General features: G+C 39.7%; 1 protein-coding gene across 2 annotated transcripts in view; it reads left to right on the top strand.

The window, feature by feature from the left end:
• The window catches only part of AP2B1 (adaptor related protein complex 2 beta 1 subunit), a 99292-nt gene that overhangs the window by 40368 nt on the left and 34007 nt on the right, over positions 1-24917 (top strand). Inside the window, exons 6-15 of one of the 2 annotated variants that reach the window (XM_018561466.1) lie at positions 4088-4278; positions 4408-4629; positions 5563-5683; positions 8060-8155; positions 8792-8907; positions 8990-9155; positions 9480-9578; positions 16404-16663; positions 17165-17357; positions 19982-20002. In XM_018561466.1, coding sequence (XP_018416968.1) covers positions 4088-4278; positions 4408-4629; positions 5563-5683; positions 8060-8155; positions 8792-8907; positions 8990-9155; positions 9480-9578; positions 16404-16663; positions 17165-17357; positions 19982-20002 — 1485 coding nt within the window. The remainder of the gene's footprint in view (positions 1-4087; positions 4279-4407; positions 4630-5562; positions 5684-8059; positions 8156-8791; positions 8908-8989; positions 9156-9479; positions 9579-16403; positions 16664-17164; positions 17358-19981; positions 20003-24917) is intronic. The other variant, XM_018561467.1, reaches the window with a different exon arrangement.

The following is a 24917-nucleotide window of genomic DNA, read 5'->3' as shown; positions in this document are numbered from 1 at the left end:
TTCACTTACAGTTAATTAGTTAAAATTAACTTTTAATTATGTTTAAATTCAATTGTTTACATGTGGTCATAAGGGTCTGCTATTTCTCAGTGCTGGTTAGCAGCGGGAAGAGAATCCCCTGATGGATGACTTCAGGAGAGGAAATTACATCACCCCCTTGAACTTCATTTACAGGGAGGAAGTGTATGTTCATATGCCCGATAGAAGTGTATGTTCATGTGCTTGAGCTGTGAGCATGCACATGAGTGGAACTTCAGAGACTATGCATAATAGATTTGTTGAAGCTGAACATACCTACTGAGGGAAAGCCCAGAGATTATGCATAACAATCAGGTGGTGAAGCCTCCCAAGGCCAACAACATCTGTGGAATAAGCCTCTTTGTGGAGAGGCAGTATAGTGTTCTCAGCAGAACCTGGAACTAAGACAATAAGCAGTGAAATGTCAGTCTTAATAGGCACTGTAATAATATTATCTAAGGATAATTTAAAGGAGCATACCGTAAATGAGGAAAAAAAAAAGATGGGAACCTTGTACAAAAGAGTTTTTCAATTTTGCTTGGAGGGATACTTTAATATTTCTAGAAGCCCCTAATAAAATCCCTTGCAAACGGCATTTACCAATGGAGTTAAACAACCGGTATCCTTTTAGGGTCTGCCTGATGATTTATCCTTATGGCATTATCCAGTTATAGAACAGCTATGTACTATTCCTTACTCTACTTTATGGAAATCTCATGAATTGCCTCCTTATCAAATATGTACCGTGAAGATGGTCTGCACCTTTTTAGACAACTCCTAGAAAAGTATGCCTGGTAGTTTCTTTTACAGATTTCCTCAACTTCATCATGGCTTAGAGGCACAATTTAAAAGGCATATATATGTAGCTCACCAGAGATCAATAACCATTTACTCCATCTGTATATTATCCTCCAGCCTTATGTATTCTCTGTCTGTTTGTATAAAACTACCCATAACTTTATACACTACACCCAACCCCCAAGCTGCTTTAATGCACTTCAATCATACTTGATTTCTGAATGCAAGTGACTACTTTCTTTGGTACCCTACTAAGTCTTTTTGGTTTATTGGATGAAAAACACTGGACATACTACACCATTATATTCCTACAGGAAACATTGTTCATTTTTTGCGAGCCCATTGCTATTAGAAGGGTGAACTTCGAGTATCCCAGTGGAAGTTGTTAATAAATCAGATGGTCAACAAAAAAACATTTCTGGCCTGGACTTTTTTTAGACTAATTTCAGGGTGCTGATTCCAAATCTGATCTCAGATTTGCTCTATCACATCTAATTTTTATGCTACCGGTGTACCCCATTTTCATTGATTTTACCCGAAATGAACTCTTTGTCACTTATGATTGCAAGTTGTTGCGAGTCAGTGACTGCTTTAGTGTTAAAATATGGTGCTGTATTTTTAGGATAGTGTGTTTTATAATATAATTTTATGTAGATGTCCACATTTATTATTTTCCTTCTGCGGGGCGTGATCTAACAATGGCTACAACATCCGAAAGAAGGAAATGCAGTAATGACCCAGATATCTTCTGCTACATCTGTGGCAGCTGCACTTTGCAGGATCAAAGGCGCAACATTAATACCTTTTGTCAAGAATGTTTATCTTGCCTACTTTAAAGTATGACTTGGAGACCAAGACAAAAATTGGGCTCCTCACAAAGTGTGTAAAACCTGTGTTGAAACTTTGCGATCATGGTCTAAAGTAAAGAATTGCTAAGCTGAAGTTTGGTGTGCCAATGGTTTGGAGAGAACCTACAAACCATTTGGATAACTGCTACTTCTGCCTTGTCAATGTAAAGGGTTTCAATAAGAAAAATAAACAACACTTACAATGCCCAGATATCCCATCTGCCAGACGACCAGTTGAGCACTGTGAGGAAATACCTGGGCCTATATTTACTGATCTACCAGAGATTGATGTTGAATCCCTCAGTTTACCTGCTTCTACAGTTGATGATGCTCAGATCGAATATACACCATCTGATGCAGATTGTGATAAAATGTCTCTGTTTAGTGAGCCTGAATTGAATGATCTTGTAAGAGATTTGTATTTGCCAAAGCAGTCTGCTGAATTGTTTGCTTCCAGGCTGCAAGAGAAAGGACTACTCAGACCTGGCACTAGTGTCTCCTTTTATGGTAACAGAGAAGCAGCACTGCGAAAGTACTTCCATTCAGATGGTCAACTTGTTTATTGTAATGATGTTGAAGAGCTTTTTCTCAATATGGGACTGCCCGTATAGGATTTAAGTGAATGGAGACTTTTTATTGATAGTAAAAGGAGTTTGAAATGTGTGTTTCTTCACAACAGAAATATATATATGGTTCAATCCCAATAGGACACTCTGTAAAAATTAAAGAAGAGTATCTTATCTTATCTTATTCTTGTATGTATGCCTGTATAGCTATTCGTATATGAGCATAAATTTGCTGTTTTTATTGAAAATGCAATATTTGATATCTCAAAAACCTGATGTGATAGACAACAACTGATGCCAGATTTGGAATCAGCACCCCAAAATTACCTTAAAACTGTTGGAATACCTTATGCCAGAAAAAGTGTGTTGACCAGTGTTATGCGTTATGAGAAGGTTGTTTGTGGGAGGAGAAATTGTCCTCTTACATTTCATAAAGTTTGTGAGTTTAAGTGTAAATCTATGCTTACTTTGACTTGGGGATAAAAATCAATGTGGCCCTCGTAATGTAGTCTTGAAAATCACTGTAAGTGTACCTGTAGCCTATTGTAAGTTAACAAAAACTACCTTTTGCAGTGGGGCTACCCGCATACTGCAAGTTTTAACTTCTCCTTTTGTCTGGAGGCATTCTGTAAAGCACATTTTTTAACCTAATCCCTGCGGTCGGCGCTCTTCTTTTTACCCTCCGCTCTGACTTGTGAATTGTCCCTCAGTGTACTTGTGTATAATGCAGAGCTATGCACCTTGCATTAAATTTAATCGAACTTAATAATCGGCCAACTAATCGATTATGAAAATAATCGTTAGCTGCAGCCCTAAATGTGATGATGTCAGTGGGCCTCCAACCACTGGAGTGGAGAGGGGTAAGAGGCTGAGAGTGTTGATCCTCAAGCCAACGGGAACAGACATCAGGTAAGGGAAAGCGCTTTACAGAATCCACCTAGACAAAAACAAGCATTTAACCCTTGCAATATGGGGGTAGACCTCCAGGCTGCAACTCTTACGTGATGATAGGTTTTGGTTGGACTGATCCTTCAATATTAAAGTGGTTCTTAATAGAACACCAGTTTCTTGTTTTTAAACTTAAGCAATTTCATTTTGTTGCCCTTAAGCCGTCAAATAGACATCAGTAATGATTTCCTTTGAATTTTACTTTTTTCTAATGTATATTTTCTTAATGTTTTCCTAATGTGTCGCTTTTTTAGAATGTTGGTTTGTATTAGTCTGAGTTGTTTTGTTTGTCTTTCTATAAATGATTTTGACTTGGCCGAACACTGTTTTATTTTTTCTTTCAAACTGTAGATTGAACAGAAAAAAAATAAAACAGATTCCTCCATCCATGCTAAACAGCATGGATGGACAAATCTCTTGCTTGGCTATTGTATTCTAACAGCAACGGGTGTGCAACTTTCAGAATACAAGCAGCTGTCGTCACTGTTCGTCGAAAAATGTTTCAACCGGCTTCTTTGAAGAAGATGGCGGATGTAAGGCTGCCAACAAGGGCACCTACAAAGCGAAATTCAGCCAGTTCATCAAGATGGCTAGCTTTACCCAGGACTAAAATTGATATTTGCTAGCTTTGTGAGTTTTCGTGTTGAATTTGGTCTTTTGTATTAAATGGTGCTCAACATGCTGCACATTGGCAGTTGTTATCAGATATTCACCTATAGGTGAAGGCCAATATAGATTGCAGTCATTGTTTTCTTGTTCAGCTTGTGTGATTGTTTAATTTTTTTTTCCTTTCTTGTGGCAAATCCAGACTTTTATACCCTTGCCAAACTGTTCCTAGTGCTTCTTCTACTTTGTTGTATGTTGTAGTTTTGGCTTCCAATATTTAATATTTCATCCTTCCTTTGGCAGGTGGTTGCCAATGCTGTTGCTGCTCTGTCTGAAATCAGCGAGTCTCACCCCAACAGTAACCTTCTTGATCTGAATCCCCAAAACATTAACAAATTGCTGACTGCCTTGAATGAATGCACCGAATGGGGCCAGATCTTTATTCTTGACTGTCTCTCAAACTACAATCCAAAAGATGAGAGGGAGGCACAAAGGTAAGTGCATCCTTTTATAGTTCGTATTTGTACTTTCAGTTTTTCAACTTAAACCATATAATAATGTGGTTGTGATTTATATCTCACACTGTTTTTCATAACAGAGTATACTTTTTTGTATTTGTACAGTATCTGTGAGCGCGTCACTCCTCGCTTATCTCATGCCAACTCCGCTGTTGTCCTTTCTGCTGTTAAAGTTTTGATGAAATTTCTGGAACTTCTACCTAAAGACTCTGATTACTACACTATGCTGCTCAAGAAATTGGCACCTCCTTTGGTTACTCTGCTCTCTGGGGAGCCAGAGGTCCAGTATGTGGCTCTAAGAAACATCAATCTGATTGTCCAAAAAAGGTAATACTGGTAATGTATTTTGTGTGCATTTAGGGTTGGTCTCCAAGGCCTTGTCCACATAAAAAGTAGACCCCAGCCTTCAGTAGTAACACTATAACAACAGCACTCGCCCATCTGAAGCAACGGCCAGAGCACTGTCATAAAATTGTTTACATCTGTTTGCCATGCTGAAAATATCCATGACGTTATCTAGCGGGTGCCTTGAAATTTTCACACAAATTCATGCCTCTGATGTAAAGAAGGCTCCTGATTTGAAAGTGAGGCCTTCTGACGTGAAGTAGGGGCTGTGATGGTAAAGGGACTCTGATGTGAAGGGGGAATCCCACTTTATTTTTGTATGTGTGTTTGTATTTATGCTTGAGGGTCCCCCATCCATACCAGACCCATATCTCGTATGAGGGTTTGGTATGGATTTTGGGGGGACCACATGTCCTGTTTACATTTAGAGTTTTTACATTTTATACTCGGGTGCCTCAAGAATTTGCATACTTCTAAAGGGTGCCAAGTTTGGGAAATGCTGTATTAGAGAACCACAAATATGAAAGGAAAATTTGTGTGTGGAAGTCAGCACTTTATGTTGCCACAAAAATAGTTTACAGTTAAAAACAATTAACTCACTTTTTATTTGCCATACTATTAATAGTTTGCATGTTTATAACAAACTACCTCTTGGGCTGGTAGGACGACGTCATGTTTCTTGTTTGTCACTTTCATACTTTCATTTATCACTTTTCATTGTCCTGTTCTGAGGTGTTTATGTAATGGAGTGGTTCCCCTTAGAACCATGAATGGAAGGAGAGCTCTTCATCTGTTATATCAGCAATTTGTTTATTTACCTGAAAAGCCAAGAGCTGGTTTAATGTTTTATTGGTTTGCAAATGTAATTTTTTGTTTTATTTATGTTTCCTCTTTTTCCCTACTTGTGTAATCCAGGCCAGAGATTCTAAAGCAAGAAATCAAAGTGTTTTTTGTCAAGTACAATGATCCAATTTATGTGAAATTGGAGAAATTGGACATAATGATACGGCTAGCATCACAGGCCAACATTGCTCAGGTTAGTGTAACCGTGTTATCATGTAGTGTTCTTCATTCTTTCAGGTCATCATTCCATCCTTTTATTTATAATAACTTCCTTTTTCTCTGTGGGGAAAACTACAATGATATAGTACACCATGCAGGGAAGTTAAATAAAATGGCACATAATACATACAAAGGCTTCCAATTTGTAGATTTCAAATACTCCATACTTAGATTATTAGGTTATCATTTGGAATAGACAATTAAATTAAACCTTGTGTATGAACCATGCGGATATGCCATTTTCTCCGGCCGAGCATCTTTGTTTAAGAGACGCAAAAAAACAAATATATGCTATGTAAGGGAAACAGGCCAGGGTTGTCCCATCTCCACTTCTTTTTGCACTAGCAATAGAGCTTCTTGCTGATCCAGGTATTACAAGTGGGCACATTAGAATAAAAAGTCTCTTTAAATGCAGATGCTATTCCAATATATTTAACTGATTCGCAAAACATGATAGATCAAATTCAGACAAAAGTTCAGACTTTTTGTGTTTACTCTGGCTTCAGATCAACTGGGATAAATCTGATTTAGATACCTGGAGTGAAAAAAAAAAACATATGCTCTCTGTGATAAACGCACTTCACCCAGTATTATAACATTGCCAGTACAAAATCCTGAAAAAGGAAACTGAAGTATGGAAGTTATATTTTTCTATAGAATTAGTGCAATTGCTTTGGATTCTGAGTTTCTGTAGGGCAACCTTTCTCAGCCAGGATTATGTGGAACGCTATGTTTCCTCCAGAGGTTGCTAGGAGTTCCTTCATCAATCTGCAATTTTTGACAGATAAGTACCATATTTTTCGCTCCATAAGACGCACCTAGGTTTAGAGAGAAAAAAAGGCTTCTTTTTTTTTTTTTAGTTGTGCGGCTGTGCGTGGCTCCACCAGTTACATCATCCATACCGTCTGCCATGATTTTTATTTTTTTTAAATGCGTGTGTTCGCAGGGGCTTAAGACTTCAATTGTGTGTGTGTGTGGGGGGTTATTTATAGTTTATTTAACTTTTCATTTTTTTTTCTATTTCTGTTGTATTATTTAATTTAACTTTATTTTTTTACTTTTTATTTATTTAACTTTACTTTTTTAACTTTATTTTTATTATTTTAGTTTATTTATTTTTTTCAAACTTGTTTTTTTTTTTTTATACTTAATTGCTGGGAGCAATAGCCAGCCTGCTATTGGATATTTCAAATTGCAATAGCCAGTAACAGGCTGGCTACTGCACCCGCCCACTGCCTGCTGTCAATCAGCAGAGGAGGGACCTGAAGTTCTCCATCAGGTCCACCTCTATTGATTATGAGCAGGCAGTGGGCGGATGCAATAGCCAGCCTGTTGTTGGCGACTGCAATTTAAAAGAGCCAATAACAGGTTGGCTATTGCGGTCAGCTGCTGGAATGGAGAACGATCGCGCGGAGGGGTGAGTAGACGACACGGGGAGGAAGCTCACAGACTGTCGGAGGTTTCTCCTTACAGTCAGTAATCGGCTGCCTGTCCCCGCTGACACAGATCACTGCAGCCGATTACAGCCTGTAGGGAGAAACCACTGACAGTCTGTGAGGCTGCAGCAGAGAGAACGGGACGGGCACACACTGTCAGCCCCCCCGCCTCAGCTCTCGCACATCACCCTGCGGGAGCCGCTGAACGCATGTGTGTGTGACAGCTGGGGGGAATATTCGCTCCATAAGATGCACGGACATTTTTGCCTGCCTTTTGGGGGGGAGTGCGTCTTATGGAGCGAAAAATACGGTAACCTCTGACACTAATATGAGCTATATGTACATTTTAGCAGGGGTTCCCGGATACCAGAAAATTATTTCAAGGGTTCCTCTGTGTTTAAAAAGGTGCATAAGGGCTGGCCTAGAGCATTTCTCCTAAATCCTTATAGATTTACTATTCTATATGTATTGTTGCATTTTGTTTGTGACGCAAACGCTGTTCCTCAGTTCATCCATGCATTGTGCTGATATTCAGTAGCAGCTATTATGTAACTGGATAAAACATATAACAGAGTTTTTTCTGCCTTTTACTCTTTACGATATAGGTACTGTTAATACTGGCATTTCTCATAGTCAGGATGCATAATACATATGCTTTATGCAAAGAGGAAGTGTTTTGCAACAGTGAGCATATGCAAGCCAGTGTGTCAAAATAGATTCGTCAGAAATTAGGGTTCTGAAGTTTATTTATTGAGAGACATTTTTTAACCTAAAGTTATTGTGCTCATTCAAACACTTTCAGTTTGTAGCAAGTAATATAATATGTATAATATGATTTAGTAGCTAGATTTTTTCATAAACGTCGGAGTCAAACCATGGTTTTGTCTTTCTGGTCTGTCTTTCTTGTCTGGCAGGTCCTCGCTGAGCTTAAGGAGTATGCTACTGAAGTAGACGTGGACTTTGTCAGGAAGGCAGTCCGTGCCATCGGAAGATGTGCCATCAAAGTTGAGGTAAGACAGTGATACACCTATATATACATTTACTGGCTGATCTTTGATCACTTTTGATGAGAGAATAAAGTGTGACTTTTACTCAGCACAGGCAGTTTTTTCAATAACTTGTGGAGTAAAAGCAGTGGAATACACATTAGCAGCTGTGAATTGTAGTACAGCTGCTAGTGTGAATGCAGCCTAAATGGTGGACCATGGTATGGACACGGACTCAGTGACTGTTCTGTTCAGGCCGCAATTCAGACCTCTGCTCAATTAAAATTTTACCTTTTGAATTTTAATTCAGTAGCCAGCTTTGTTTACTAAGAGCAGTGGTACATGAAAGTAACTGAACACTGCATTTAAGATATGATGTGGTTATTGCAGAAGGGAGTCTGTGAAAGACATGTTGGTGAATGCATGGCCAGCTGTAACAAAAATATATCAAAATAATCTTATAAAACGAGTAAAATAGTTTACACAATATGACGCGCACACACACATTTGTATCTACACTCTCTCTCTCTCTCTCTCTCTCTCTCTCTCTCTCTCTCTCTCACACTCTCTCTCTCGTCTGTATCTGCTTAATTGCTGTATATTTTGTGTGCATGTCCAGACTAGAAAATGGTATCCTTAAATTTTCTTTTTTCCCCTTAGCAATCTGCTGAGAGGTGTGTAAGCACCCTTCTTGACCTTATTCAGACCAAAGTAAATTATGTGGTTCAAGAAGCCATTGTTGTCATCAGGGACATCTTCCGCAAGTATCCCAACAAGTAAGTTTTTCCTGTTGGTGCAATTAAATAAAGACCTGTACTGAATAAATGACTGGTAGTTAATTTCTATTGTATTCTGCAGATATGAGAGCATAATTGCCACATTATGTGAAAATCTGGACTCGCTGGATGAGCCTGATGCCCGAGCTGCTATGATCTGGATTGTGGGAGAATATGCAGAGCGTATTGATAATGCTGATGAACTGCTGGAGAGCTTTCTGGAAGGATTCCATGATGAGAGCACACAAGTAAGTTTAGCAGCAACCAAAGTTTAAGTAGTTAGAGACAAAGGGTTTATGGTTATTAAATTAGTGAAAACAACTCCTTTATGTTGTAACAAAAATAAGTGGAGTATGTCTTAATCTAGGAGGCCCTATTTTCTTTCAATTTTCATCCTTGGTTGCCAAGTAAACTTTTTAATTGGTTTCAACTCATATGATGCTGTTGGCTTAATTCACTCCTTCTTTACACTAGTTGGTGTCTAGAAGACCTCCAGTTCGGTTTGATCACTAGATATTCTGTGACTGATAACCTTTATAGAAATAGTTACTATTCTTTGGTTGTTTCTGTAGGTGCAGCTCACACTTTTGACTGCTATTGTTAAATTGTTCCTGAAGAAGCCATCAGAAACACAGGAGTTGGTTCAGCAAGTTCTTAGCCTAGCTACACAGGTATGGTTATAAACAAATGACATCTTTCGCTTATTGATTCCTAAATGTGTATGGCCTTAACGGTTTTCTTTATAACAAGATTTTGATACGGTACCACATAAATGCTTACTATACAAACTGAGATTCATGGGAATAGATGTAATGGTGTGTACATGGATAGAGAACTGGCTAAAGGAACGGGTACAGAGAGTATCAATAAATGGCGCCCTTTCAGACTTGGGCTAGTGTCATGAGCGGTGTGCCTCAGGGTTCTGTGCTGTGACCCATGCTATTCAACCTGTTTATTAACGACATTGGGGAGGGTGTAAACAGCAATGTTTCAGTGTTTGCTGATGATACCAAAATCGGGAGGGTAATAGAAACGGACCTAGATAGTATAACATTGCAGGAGGACCTGTATAAAATAGGGGAGTGGGCAACTATATGGCAGATGAGGTTTAATGTCGATAAATGCAAAGTAATGTACTTTGGGATTAAAAATAAGCAAATAGGTTATACAATTATGGGTATGCTGCTAGGGAAGTCAGAAATGGAGAAAGATTTTGGGGGTCATTGTAGACCACAGACTGAATAATAGCTTGCAGTGCCAGGTTGCTGTAAGCAAAGCGAGTAGAGTCCTGTCCTGTATCAAGAAGGGAATGTTTTGCAGGGACAAGTCTATAATTTTGCCACTTTACACATCACTGGTTCGGCCTCACCTGGAGTATGCGGTCCACTTTTGGGCACCATTGCACAGAAACGATGTCCTTGAACTGGAAAGCATCCAGCGGAGGGCAGCCAAACTCATTAAAGGAATGGAGGACCAGAACTATGAGACAAGGCTACTAAATTTAAATATGTTCACGCTGGAAGTAAGGAGATTAAGAGGGGATATGATGTACAAGATGTTCAATGGCCATAGCAACATTAGCAACAAACTCTTTACGATTAACTCCATAACAAAGACTAGAGGCCACCACCTAAAATTGGTTGGTAAAAAAAATTCCAACACAAGCGGCGAAGGGGGTTCTCAGTTAGAGCGGTTAGGGTCTGGAACTCTCTGCCACAGGCTGTGATTTCAGCAAATAGTGTGGAATCATTCAAGAAGCTTTTGGACAATTTCCTGAGAGACCGTAATGTACAGGGGTACAGGTACTCTTAAGAATGAGATGACACAGGGACCTATACATACATACACACACACAATAGGTTGGACTTATGTCTTTATTCAACCTCAAATACTATGTAACTATGTAAGATTTACATATATGAGCCTTCAAACAAATGAGGCATATAAAATATCTACACAAAGACAAAAAAGCAATATAGACAATAAAAAGTCTCAAGGAAAAAACAAAAGCAAACAATGGTGATTGTGCAAAAAAAATCCTTCAGATGATGCGAATCACCCGTATCCATGTTGCTTTTTTGTCTTTGTGTAGATATTTTCTATGCCTCATTTGTTTGAAGGCTCATATATGTGACTCACTTATATATGTTTCACTTTATTAGATATGTATGATTATTAGCTCGGCACAATATTGTTTTTCACATTTCTTAGATATTTAGTTATATCCTTAGTGCTTGGTAGCTCTTATTTCCACATTACACTTACTGGCGCTGATCACCTTTATTATTTATTTTTAACTATGTAAGATTGCATTGGTTTAGTGTTGAGTTTTTATGCAAAATATGGTTAGAGGTGATGGCACATCATGGGAGCTGTATTCTAGGTACAGATTAAGAAATAGGAGAGTGAAAAAGAGAGGCCAGGAGAAAACTATAGGCTTTTGCAGGTTTGATGAAAATATCTAACATCATGAAGTTCCTCTAGTTTTCTCATTCACACCACTGCATACGGACAGGTATATGAAAATGTCAGCTATGTCAGCTATATTGTTACTAATCAGCTTCCAGAGTAAATAGCCTCAGTGATAAATTTAATTCCATTAGTTTCTGGGTTCCACCATCTTATCTCTGACGTCAGCAGACATGAATCAGTCTGTCAATTGATATAGTGCTGTGATCTTGCGCATGCAAAGTAGGGTGTATTGCCAAATGTGGGTAAATAGCATCCCTGCACCCAGTAGTGTTTTACGGTACCAACACAAATGTGAAAAAGTGAAACGTATTTTAAAAGAAGTCCATGTGGAGTGGAAAGACAAGAAAATATAGTGAATGGATGCAAACATTAGATCCAAAAGAAGGAGGGGGAGTTTCCTTGCCACTGAGAGGGAGAACTGATCTCCCACACGCTTCTGCTCTGTCACAGTTAGCGCCTGGATGTTCTGGTAGCTGAGAGACAGAACTATGATATGGAAACTAGAGTTAAACTAGGTATTCACTACATTTTTCAATCAGCTTTCGGGCTGGATGGAAAAAAATCTAAAAGAATCCCCACCTGCTGTCAAAATACCTAAACAGCGCATTTATCTGCTGAGATGTAGGCGCTGTTCAAGTGACAATGTTCTACCCGGATGTCAGACAGGGCCACCCACTGTTCATAAAGAACCAGCTGAAATTCACTCAGTGTGTATTAGGGATGCACCGATAATAGTAACGGTATCGGCGCCGATACCGAGCATTTGGGCGAGTACTCGTACTCGCCCAAATGCTCCAGATACCAGTACTTCCGTTATCAGGAAGCTGGGCGGCGTGTAATTACACGCCGCCCCGGCTTCATGATTGGTCAGGAATCAGGCTCCATGTTCCCTTACCACCAGGAAGCCCGATTCTGATTGGTCGGGAAGCTGGCCAATCAGGAAGCCGGGGGGCAATTCATTACACGGCCCCAGCTTCCTGATTGGCCAGAAAGCCGGTTCCATGCTTCCTTGTCACCTGGTAATGAGGGAGCATGAAGCCGGCTAATCAGAAGGTCAAGCGGCAGTCATTGCATGCCACCCAGCTCCTTAAGGGGACTTCCGGTATTGGTATTCGGTATCGTCGAGTACAGAAAAAAAATAATTGGTACTCGTACCCTATACCTAAAAACTGGTATCGGTGCATCCATAGTGTGTATAGCCAGCTTTATCCTGCACTCCCAGAAGTGATGATTTCAAGCTGTGTAAAATGGCCTTGAGCAGTAAAAATAAAATATATTCCAGCAAAGTAAAGGCATGGGTTGTATTTTGTTTAAATGTCTGCTTAAAGTAGAACTGAAAGGCCATTTATTTTTTTATGCCAAAACACTATAGTAACAAAATTGCATAGAAAAATAAAAACATTTTAAAAATGTATTACTAAAAAGTGTATTAGTTACTTACAGTAGTATGTGATTCTAATATGACGGAATAAATGTCAGTCAAAGTACCGCAGCGCTGAATACTGAAAAATGGCCTGGATGGGAAGGGGGTTTAACACCGCGGATGTCAACTGGTTAATGTTGCTGCCTCTCTCCTTAAAGTATTTAATATTGCTTTGAAATGAAAGCAGCTTGTGAGGGTGTTTGCTTGCAGAACTTCATGATGATGTGTCTTCACATTGGACAGTCAAAGATGTGGGAAAATTTTATACACCGCTTGTACAATTATCATCCTCCAAATCCATAATAAGTAATCTGGTATGGATGTATTTTTTCAGTAATTTTGCTATGAGCTTTTCTGAAATTGTGAAGGCATTGCAGATGACCTGGCTAGCAAACCCCTATATGCAAGGTAGAATTTGACTTATCCGTCAGACCTTATATTTATTACAGTAACTGTTGTGGACTGAGAGGCATGGCTGTTTTTAGCTCTGCTTGTGGCCTGCTCTCTTGTAGCTCACTTCTGCAACTAATAAGTTAAAATATGAGTACCTAATTCACGTTTTTGGGAATAAAATGGGCTCTCCTGTTTTGGCACCAATGAAATGTACCATTGTCAAAATGTTCTGTCGAAACGACCCTTTATGAGTCAGGTTTGTGCATTTTAGGGACACTGCAAAGGGAACTTGTGAAAAGCATGCCCACATCCTTAATGTTACTTTGTCATTTTAACAACAAAATGCTGACAGGATTAATTTGCCTAGAGGTTCCTGCGTATACCTGAAGCAACCTAAGCGCAGTGGCGTCACAAGGGGGGTGTGGCCTGCACCCGGGTGACGCCATTGGAGGGGTGACACCAAAATGACTCACAGTCATTTTGGTGTCACCCCCCTCTGAAAAGTCGGGCGCTCGGTCATGGACCAAACGCCCGACAGTATCAGGAGAGAGGAGGAGACTGTGACTGTCCGGGTGACTGTCCCATCCTCTCTCTGCCGGCGTCCATCACCAAGATGGCTGCCGGCAGGTATCAGAATACTGCCGCGCGTGCACGATGACCTCATCGCGCACGCGCGTGGTGACGTCATGCGCAGTGACGTCTCGGCGGGGTGACACTCGGTTACCGCTCCGGGTGTCACCCAGCCTCAGGACGCCCCTGCCAAAGCGCCCTCACTTTGCCCTATTGCAAGGCTACTCTGATTGGGCACATCTTTGGCATTTTTCTTGTAGTACGAAGCATGCGCTCCTTCACCTTTCTATAGGCCAGGGAGGCAGCCCACCATATTGGTTTACAAATATAGAAGACATCTTCACATATATTTATACATTCGGCATCATTTCTGAAGGTACAAAACTGTTGGGCACTCGTTACAGAGACATAAGGAAAAGCGGAAATGCCGCTCAGCTATAGATAACATATTAGTACAATAGGTTGACAACTTCAGGTGATACATGTATGTTATTGACGGGTAGAATAGTGTTTACATTGCAGGTATACATTCCAACAGCGGGGCTTTGGCGTACAGCATACATCTACTATGGTGAGTGTGGAGAAGGCTCCACCATTATGCGCTATGACGTGCGCTCGATAAATGGAGCTCAAGGCTCTACTCCCAAAGGTGCTGGTAGCGCCCAAGCGTGTAGGGAGATGGCATGCACTCTGATTGGGATGTACCCAGTGGGCAGCCCACCATATTAATGGACCATTAGGAATGTATGAAGCTTTGACACTTCCTGGTAGTTACCTATTTGATCTAGTATTTGGGCAGAGCAGAGGGTGCTGAAAACTGCTACATGTACATGCAAGCCATTTTAGATGTCTGCTCTTCGTACCTGTCTGCAGGTTGTTTTTTTTTCTTTTGAATGTTAAAGTGATGGTCATGACAGTGATATCTGCTTAGGTGACAGGTATGCTTCAGTACTATCTTTTTTGGCACTTAAGAATATGCAGTATTTATTTTAAGTATGATTAGTATTTCTATGTAGATTAGCTACCTGTATATTCAGAAATAGAAGATACAATCTGGCTTTTGAGATGTGTGCTGTGTTTTCTTTATAAACCGGTAATCACAAAGCTATGACTTTAACACTTGTCTTTGACATTCATGTCTACACTGTACCTAGATCAGAAATACAGCTGAGGGCATTTCTGTAGATGTTTTTACTGCTAAACCTCTGAATCCCTGAAATCCTTCCATATCCAGTGGGATTCGTTTTATTCTGCTTCATCTCTGGTGTGCCATTTATTAGAGTACCCTGTTCTTTGGGAAGAAAAATGTAGGAAGGCCTTGAGAAAAGGGTTTTAGGAAAGGGCTATAGAGAGATAATCCACGCTGAGCATGGGGTATTTTACTACAACACAAATGTCTACTTTACATATTGTTAACCAAATTTACCCACAATTTGTAATGCCTCTATACTGATCAAGCTTTCTTGCCTCAAAACAGTTCTCTTTATCTTTTAATATCAGGTGGTGTTTGGTGTGAACTGTAATGTATGGCATTTTTTTATGAAAATGCTTCCCTTACAGTAACCCTTATGATGAACAAAACAGAAACGAGGTACAACTCCCACTAATAAATAATTTGGTGGTACAAAATCACTATATCGCTGACAGCTGTAACAAGTCGTATTGTGAAAGGTTATATTACCAAATTGGAATGTGCTTCCGGCATTCTTGATTGGAAATTCTGGACACAACAAACTACGTGTCATTTATTGGTGACTATGAGGACAGAAGATGACCCCCAATCTGCCCCCCGGGTCCGCTACTTTGCTCAGCCACTGCAAGCAACAACAAAAAACTACTTTTAGTTATAGAGGAGAAAGTGACTTGCTCCCCTTCCTCTCATTTGACCGCACTGGCGTTTGGTGATTTGCCCAACATATGAGCAGGTAGTGTAACTGAGTTATTCCTTTCCTCGATTCTGGTGGCTGAACAAAGTAGAGAGGGACCGAATGAAAGATGAGTTTGTGCTGCTGGGATTAAGCCTTTTGCTTTGCCTGCATTGCAAATAAGTGATTCCCACAGAGCAGACCCTCTGAGTAATTTGTTGCTTGATTTCCCCCTGCTTTCATTTCATTGGGAGTTTGTAACTATCAGCTGCATAACCTTTTGCTAGCCATAGAAACCAGCTTTTGATAGCAAAAATTGACAAATTGAGCAAAGCAACCTATCACCAATTTTTACAATTGTTTTGCAGTTTTTATAAAAACTGTTGGTTGCTTACCTTGATCCAATTGATTGATTTTGTTATGGAAAGCTAGTTGAAGATGATGGAAAGTATTTGACCTTGCCAAAACATTGTCATGTGTATGGCTAGCATAATATCTACGTTTATAAAGAAATAGTATTTTAAAACTGGTACATAGTTTTAGGCCTTTTCTTGATATCTAATTTTGAATATTGCTTTCAAATTATCTCAGCAATAATGCCAAATGTAATTTAATTATAGAGCTGTCATAGTTCTACTCTTTGTTATTGACAGCTCACGGCATTTGGTCTAGGTTTAAAGCAATAAAGTTTGATTAGAATGTTACCACTATTGCTAATGATGGATTGCTGTCATTTTAAGGGTGCGCTGAGTGTCACCTTCTCCTTGTCACAGGATTCCGATAACCCTGATCTTCGTGACCGAGGATATATTTACTGGCGTTTGCTTTCCACTGACCCTGTCACTGCTAAAGAGGTGGTACTTTCCGAGAAGCCACTTATCTCTGAGGAGACTGACCTTATAGAGCCCACTTTGCTGGATGAGCTGATTTGCCACATTGGCTCTCTGGCTTCAGTGTACCATAAGCCACCCACCGCTTTTGTTGAAGGCAGCCATGGAGTCCATCGTAAACACCTACCAATCCAGCATGGAAGGTGAGTGTTGTGGCCCTCTATTTAATGGCAAATATTATTTAATCGGAGAATGCTTTACTGTGTATAAGTATTTAATCTTATGATCATATTTGGGAAAATTGGACAGTTGCTATCTGGCCACTGTAGCCAGGAAACTTTGAAGGTAAGAAAGAGCATGAAATAAATGTAAGCTTCACAGGAAAACCTGAGATTTCAACATCTTCAGCCACTTGCAGCTCTTTTACTGAACACGTTAACATGGTTTTCTGCATTAGGAGTTTGATACTGTAGTTTTCACCACTGGGATCTTGGCACAAGTTACAGGTGGTAATACTAAAACTGCTGAAACTGTGACTGGCTTGCAAAGTGTCACCTATACTATTGCATGCCCCTGATACATTTTAGGTGTTTAGACTTTTACCATGGACCACAAAGCGAGAGGTATAGTGTCCTCCCCAGGATGTAATAATGTACACATGATTTTGTTTCTGTTATCTAACAGTATTATTTATTACATTCTAGCATTGATATTGGAGACAGCCCAGTTGGACCTGCTCCTACCTCTGCCCTTGAACAGCAACAGGTTATTCCCTCTCAAGGAGACCTCCTAGGTGATCTTCTTAATCTAGACCTTGGGCCCCCAGGAAATGTGCCACAGGTGTCTACAATGCAGATGGGAGCAGTGGATCTGCTTGGTGGAGGCCTAGATAGTCTGGTAAGAAATGATGCAGGTTGCCTTTCAGCTTCTAATTTTAGCAGTCATTATTTACCTGTATATTGCTCCTTGTATCTTTATTTAATTTTATTATATATTTTAGTATCACGATAGCAGTCATCTGGTCTTAACCTCTAGCACATAGCTACATGCAGATACACATTTGTTTCCAAGATGGAGCACTCCAAGGGTGCCTGGAGCTCTTCAAAATTATAGAAGAGGCAGCTGCCCCCTTCTGCATCCCATAATAATGCATTGCCTTAACTAGCTCTTGTAACAAAGTTATACTCACCCGAACCTTGTGGTCAGCTGGCTGTTAGAGCGCTCCCTCCCACCTGTTTCCTCCTCCACAATGGTATGTCCCTCGGCATCCTCACATCCAGCACACAGTGTATTGGATGTGATAACTCCTGGGGCCTTAGACCGCTTGAGCAGAGGGGAAGGAACAGTCTAACGAATAAAAAGGCTGCAGTACAGCCAGAGCAGGATAGCATCTAACACTTTCTGGTAGTATTGTGTTTCGATCTGTAATCAGTCTAGTCAATCCTCGAAAAAGAAAACTCCACATTAACCTTAGCTTAATTAGCCTTTTGCCTTTATTGATGCATTTCACCCCATAGCAGGCAAAAATGATTATTGGAATTGACACCTTTAACTTTTGACCTGCTATGAAGAGAATTACATCAATTAAAGAAAATAACTACTGCAGAAGTTTCTTGTTGTGGATGAACGTTGTTAGGCAATGTTTGTAAGAAGTGTACCCAATCCAAATTAAATAAAAAGCGGTTGTCACAGGACATCTGTCAGCTTTTTTTATTTTTGTGTGTGACCTCCCTTTTCTTGTACCGTGGGTCTGTATGAAAGGAAGTGAGTGAAAATCTTCAATTAGGAATACAGACAAAAGTAAAAAACCTAATAGTGGTTTTAACCGTTCCATATTCTAAGACATGAAAATAAAGTTTAAAGCTGTGCTCCAATAGCCACAAAATATAAATCCACTTTGCATCTACCAAATGCCTTTCAAAATGCAGTAGTTAGTGAGTAGTGACATTGTCACTGTGCTGCACATAGCCTGTCAGATAGCAGAGCTGCGGGAGGAACCCAGCAGGCCCAAAATGTCTGCAGAAACGTATAGGAAGGGGCAGATACAAGACCAGTCACCCTGCAGAAGAGGCATCTGCAGTGACTGGTCTTTATGACATCAATCTCCTGCACAGAGGTAAAGTTTCACACTGAATCATCTCACAGATCTGGAAGAAATAAGCAAGGCACACAACGATTCACGTAAGAATACACATTTTGTATACAGACAATATTTACTTATCCCAGCGTTCAGCTTTAAACTGTAAGCTGAAGTGGATGCAAACATTTCACTGTTGATATACATATAAGGAGTTTTACCTGCTAAAGGGTTTTTGTCCATTCAGTCCTGAGATTTACACAGCCCTGCTAGAGACAGTATCCAGGTTGGCGACCTGACTTCTCTCTTATTACAGTAAGGTAATACAGCTTGTCACCTCTCTGTTCCCAGCCCTTGAAAGGACAATAAAGGAACAACAGGAGACTGTAGAGGTCATCTTTTTTTCACTGTCCTTCTGTCAGCACTTGTGCATGCTGCAAACCGGTTTGGTTGCTCCTACATACTAATACATATGTTGCTTTTTTAACAATAAATACATAACTGCATTCATTATTGTTTTCATATCTGCCTGTAGTTCAGCCTGAGGTCCGATGAATCTCACATATTGCTTGCCTTTAAGTGATGATGCAAGTTGCAAATCCTTTGCCATTGTTCCCCTGCATGCATTAGAAAAGACAACAATGTTTCATCATATGCATGTTTCATCCTGAGATAGGACATACATGTGGTGAAAGTATTGGAAGTTTTGACAAGGGCTGCATTCTTAATCAGAGGCATCCACGCCTAGATGGTCACATTTAGAGGATCTTGCCCAGGCTACATGGTGAACACTGTTCACCTTCTAAGCTCAAAGGAGATCCCCAGTCCATTATATTATAGGTTAGCTTGCATTTATCCCCACTCTCTCTCCCCAACCATAGATGCTGTTCTTCAGAGATTATCACTGGGTATCAGTACTGATATGCAGACTGGTGCACTCAAGTATGAAACTGCACACATCTGTCAGTCTGTCAAAACAAGACAAAAATCAGCTAATGCTGTACAAAAAAAAAGTGCCTGCAGCTTATTGACTATATATGTTTTCTTAGCAATATTAAAATGTAATTGTATATAATATGCATCTGAATAGGCTGTTGCATTGCACTGTCATTTGTTCGATGATTGCTCATATTGGTGTGATTTTAATCTAAATACATTTAGTTAGCAGAATTGTAAGGAATCTGACTCAGAAAGGGTTAGTGAGACTTTGGCAGTCTACTTCATTTTGTTTCTGCTTGTGTCAGAAACATCCTGTCCTCACCCAAACACTAGAAACAGCATTAATGCTGATGCCAGAAGGACAGTGGCTGCTCAGGCTTGGAATTTGTCAGGGATGTTAGATTTTATGTCACAGGCACTGATAGTTGTTTCTGTAGTTCAGCTGTCTCTTTGCTGACAGTAACCTTTCTGCTTCTTTCCTCCTGTGTCCTGCCTACCCTTGCAGATGGGAGAGGATACGCAATGGGTAACTGCTTCTCACTCAGTAGTTTCTGATAAACTGGCATTATCCTTCTCTCCTCCTTTCATTGGTGTCTATTATGGATTCTTTCTTCCTATCACATCAGGCTGCTCATATGCATGACCATTAGCATTTAGCTTTGAACAATTATGTTCTAAAGCATCCAGTTTATGAGCCTGATTAAGCACGAGCTTTCCCCTCCCTTGCACTTTCAGTATAGCACCATACACAACCTCTAACCTTTTAAAGCACTGTATAAAAATGCAATTTTTCTCCATGTTGTCTGCTTCAGTTTCTTGTAAATTGTGACTCATCAGTCAAGTCTTTTTGATCATTATTATTTCAATACACAGCTAACACATTGTTTAAAGAGAACAAGTAAGAAACAGGCAATGGTCATAATCTGAATCTTTCCTCTCCTCCGTTTTTATAAGTGCTGTCTTATCTCTCAGGGATAGTAGTGTGAGCTATTATTCTCTTGTATGCTCTTTCTGTCAGCACATATATCTCAGAATGTGTGGCAACTCACTCAGGCAGGAGAGACGATGGCAGTTATAGCCTGACTCTCAGCTTGACACTTTTGCTCTGACAGGAAAGTCTGCAACTAAAGGATAAAAATCATAAATGCCTAAGAGCTAAGGGTGCACTATAACAGTTCAAGGATGGAGATTCAGGTTATTACAGATATCCATCTGTATCTAGTTCTCTTAAAAGGACTTTCCATTATAAATAAAAAATGGCACCCTGCTGGAATTACCTTTTTTGTTGCAAAATGAAGAGGCCACCTTAAATGTCTATCCAAGCCCAGAACATACAGTGTCAAAATTTGGCTGCCACAACACAGATCGGTGTATGTATAATATGGCATTCCTGTGGACAAAGAGATGGACATTATAGTTCCTTTATTTGATATGTATGTGTGTCATGTTAAAGCATTGTTTTGAGCAGCTTTCTAGTAGATGTGTCTGGAAAACACTGCTATGACTTATTGAAGTTAAGCACCAAAAATGTTAACTGTAATTTAAAAACCCTCACATATCATTTTTCTCAAGATATCGAGTGTAGGAGTTAACACCCAAGTTAAAATAGGCATTGGCCAGCAGATTTCTAATATGTTGAATAAGCAATGATCCCCTTTTATTTATAGATGGTATACTTGCACTGTAGTAAGACTGTAGACTGTTGATCCTCAGCTTGATTGTTGTAGCAGACATCAGAATTCACTTAGATTACACTATTAACCTAAAACCCAGGGTGCTTGGGTATTCAATTTTTATCATTTGGTTTCCATCTAGTCCTACCTCCTGCACTTTGCAGTTGCCTTGTGAGGCCTCCTATCACAGTTATTGGGCAATAGCAAAGTGTGAGAGGGGGCAGGACATTGAATCACATAGCACCTGGAAAATCAGAGAAATCTGATTTGGTCCATTACTGTGATAGAAAAACTTACTGACCAATGAGGAAGATCAGGGAGGTGGGACCAGACGTAGACACTTCAAGGTGAAACCTGATTGAAAATGGATAACAGAGAACCAGAGGAACTGAGGGACTTAAGGTGATTTATGTGAAATCTGATGGACATGCAGACACCTAGAATAATAACATTTGTCTAGTTCTAGTACGTTCTAGCTTCAACCAAAATGATTGTAGATTAACATGGTTGCTGATGTGTTAAATCACATGCTGACTCCTTATATATTTGAGGACTACAGTGACCAGATTTTCTCTGCCAGTTTTCCAATACTATCCAACTGTCACAGTCATTAAGCCTTATGATGGTTTAAAACTGTGGAGGGCCAATGTGCTGGGGTAAGGCAGCCTACTGTTTGTGAATAAGCTGTCAACAAACCAGACATTTTAGCACCCCTGTATCTTTTTCTTTATCAAAGCAGTGCACTACAATGCGCAGATGGTGAACATTGGTGCCTTTTGTTTTTCTTTAGAAATACATGTGCATTGTTGTGCGCTGGCAAGGTGCAGTAGCATGCCATTGAAAATGAATGGTACACAATCAGTTTTGTGTGTTACCATAAATTGCAATACTGCATGATAAAATGCGGTTTACTGTATGATAGTACACATATGTATGTCCAGCCGAAAGATATAAATTATTGCTTGAGTTGAATTAAGGCCTGTAGCCTATGTATTTCTGCCCTGACAGGTGTCCTTCAAAGCTCATTGAGATAGCTACTAAGGATAACTGTAGTAACCAAATGTTCTCTTGCAATAGATCTCCTGTATGCTGCATTGGTGGGTGGATACATACAGTACTTAAAAAGTAGATGGAGGGGCAGGGGGTCTGTGTCAAGCTGGCTTGTAGTAAACAAAAATTGACCAGCATGACGCAGACCCCTGCTCTTCCCCCATAGAATGTGCCCTGACCCTTATTAAGCATAATAGTGCTGGAGAATGTTAAGTCTGTGACAGCTGGGCAGCTAAAAGAGCACTTACTGCTTATAAAACAGATACAATTATACAGTGGCCCCATATTGTCTGTCTGTTGCTGAAGTGTTTTATTATTAAAGTACAGTTAATCTTTATTTCAGTTTTCATAATCTCATTTGCAGATAATCCATCGTGCTTTAATTTGATATATTTTTAATACTTTGCAACAATTTACCAGCACATTTAGAGGATTCAAACATTGTATTCAAATTCTCTTTCCAATACATTCTGAGTTCTCCATCTCCAGCATCAGAGAATGACTTGAAGCCAGATGAGAATGTGTTAAGCCCTTGTATTTGAAATTGTCACATTAAAGAAAATCTGATTCGTCCTAGAATTTAGAATGCTGACACAGCTTCTAGGCTCCAGTCCAGAGAGAACAAATAGGAGTACAGCTGGTGCTTAAAGAGGCACTAAAATCACAAGCTATAACGCATATCCAGACATTGTTTAAAGGAAAAGTTTGAAATGTGAATGATCTGTGGCAAAGGATCAGCAGGAAGTGTGATTATTTGTGAAGTTTCAGTTTTTACATTTTCTGTGAGATGTGAAGGAATTTAATATCTTTAAGGTTTGTCTAAAGCCAGAACTTTTTATTTTGTTTTGTATAAAGGGGGAAGGACTAGAACCCATGTCAGGTTTTAGATTGTCTTCTATGTCCTATTTGATGAGATTTAGGAAGTGTCTAATAGGGAAGTGTCACTCGTTTTGGAGATATTTTCTCTCACTTCCTGTAATGCCTGCCAGATAGAAAGTGACGGCAAATCTCCCTAATGGAGATACAGGCAGTAAAATAAATGACAGTGGTTTTAATATTGCACACAATATCCAACTTCCTGATAGCCCAGCAAGATATACTTGCCCATCCACACACCCTCCCTGCCTCCTCACACCATCTTGGACCCTCAATCCATTTTTCTAATAAAGTGGGGTTTTCAGGTATGGGGGATCATCTAACCCTGCCCACGTGACAGTGCTCTGGCTTGAAGGGCCAGTGGTTAGACCCAAACATGCTCACATGGGATGGGGAGCAGAAAGGGGGGCAGTGACATCATCCATCCCACTAAGACAAGACTCAGACACCGGAGCCTACTAAGGGCGGAATGCTGCAGCAGATCAGGAGCGAGGATTGGTGGAGGGGGGAGAGGGAATAATAATTTTGTCCAAGATATTCTGCAAGTTGAGTTTTTAGCAATTTCTTGTAATCCCACTCATTCTGTGCCGTGCATCCTCTGCTTATTGAGAGTAGTGTGGATGGTAATTTTTTTCAGAATGATCAGGAGTGTGCATAATTAGACTGCATTAGGAGTGTGCATGATAACGCCACAGTGCGATTCTGGTGGTCAGGACTGGGAATTCTTGGCCTGCATAATTAAATAATTAAAGTGTTATTTGTTCTCGGGACCCAATCTTATCGACGATGAATAGATTACACACTCGGCATGCATGAGGTTATTTTATGTTCCCTGGTTTCTCTTATCCAATCATCAAAATAGTACAGTATCACTGGCTGGATCACTTACATTGGCATTCTAAGGGTCACAACAAGATTTGTTGTATTTCCTTGGTCTTCATTAACAGTCTTTATCCTTACCATCAAATACAGTATGTTTATTTTCTTCTGTGTCATATGAAAACCTCAATAAGAATATGGCACTATTTCTACAATGTCAGGTTTCCTTATCACAATTAAACCAGCCTATTCTTGTATATTCACCACAAGATGTACCATTCATTCTGCAGCTACTCTAAATGAAAACACTTAATTTAAAGTGCTGTAATTCTTCAGCAATGCAAAGCAACTCTTCACAATAACAGTGTGCACTTATAGGGATTATATAGGGATTTAATGTGCCAAGTGCCTAGAGAAAACCAATGAATGCAAAAAATGTTTTGGCCTTATGCCATATCCTCACATCCCGTCGGCTTATACTCGAGTATATACGGTATATATACACGCACATTGCATTCAGAAAGCATTCATACTCCCTTCACTTTTTTCAATTTTGTTATGTTGCAGCCTGATTCATGGACGTAACTGGAAGTCACAGGGCCCCATACAAAATGTATATATTTTTTGTTTTCTTCAATATAAGATTGAATTTGGAATTGGGACTATTACATACATGAGGTTACTTACTTTACATTATATTTAGCTAAAGTGGCTAAACATAGAACACATTCTTGTATCCTTCCTATTATACTTTGCCATATTTTACACGATATAATCCAAAGTTCAAGTCCACTTAAGAATCCCCGCCAGAAAGTGATATGTGCATTATGTGCTTTAGAAAATGTATACATGAGCATTTTCACCAAATAGTAAATATATGTCATTATATTACATTTCAGTCACTTTTTGTGCACCTTTTTCCTTTCTTTAATTCATTATTTAAGCCCAATTCCAGACAATAAAAACAGTTTCTTGTAAAGCAAGGAAGGTTTAGAACCTCTGACAGGATTTTATTGTTAGTGT

The sequence above is a fragment of the Nanorana parkeri genome, unplaced genomic scaffold, assembly GCF_000935625.1.
Source record: "Nanorana parkeri isolate BGI_ZX_2015 unplaced genomic scaffold, ASM93562v1 scaffold525, whole genome shotgun sequence".
NCBI classification, from domain to species: Eukaryota; Metazoa; Chordata; class Amphibia; order Anura; family Dicroglossidae; genus Nanorana; species Nanorana parkeri.
This window is presented reverse-complemented; position numbering and strand designations above follow the sequence as displayed.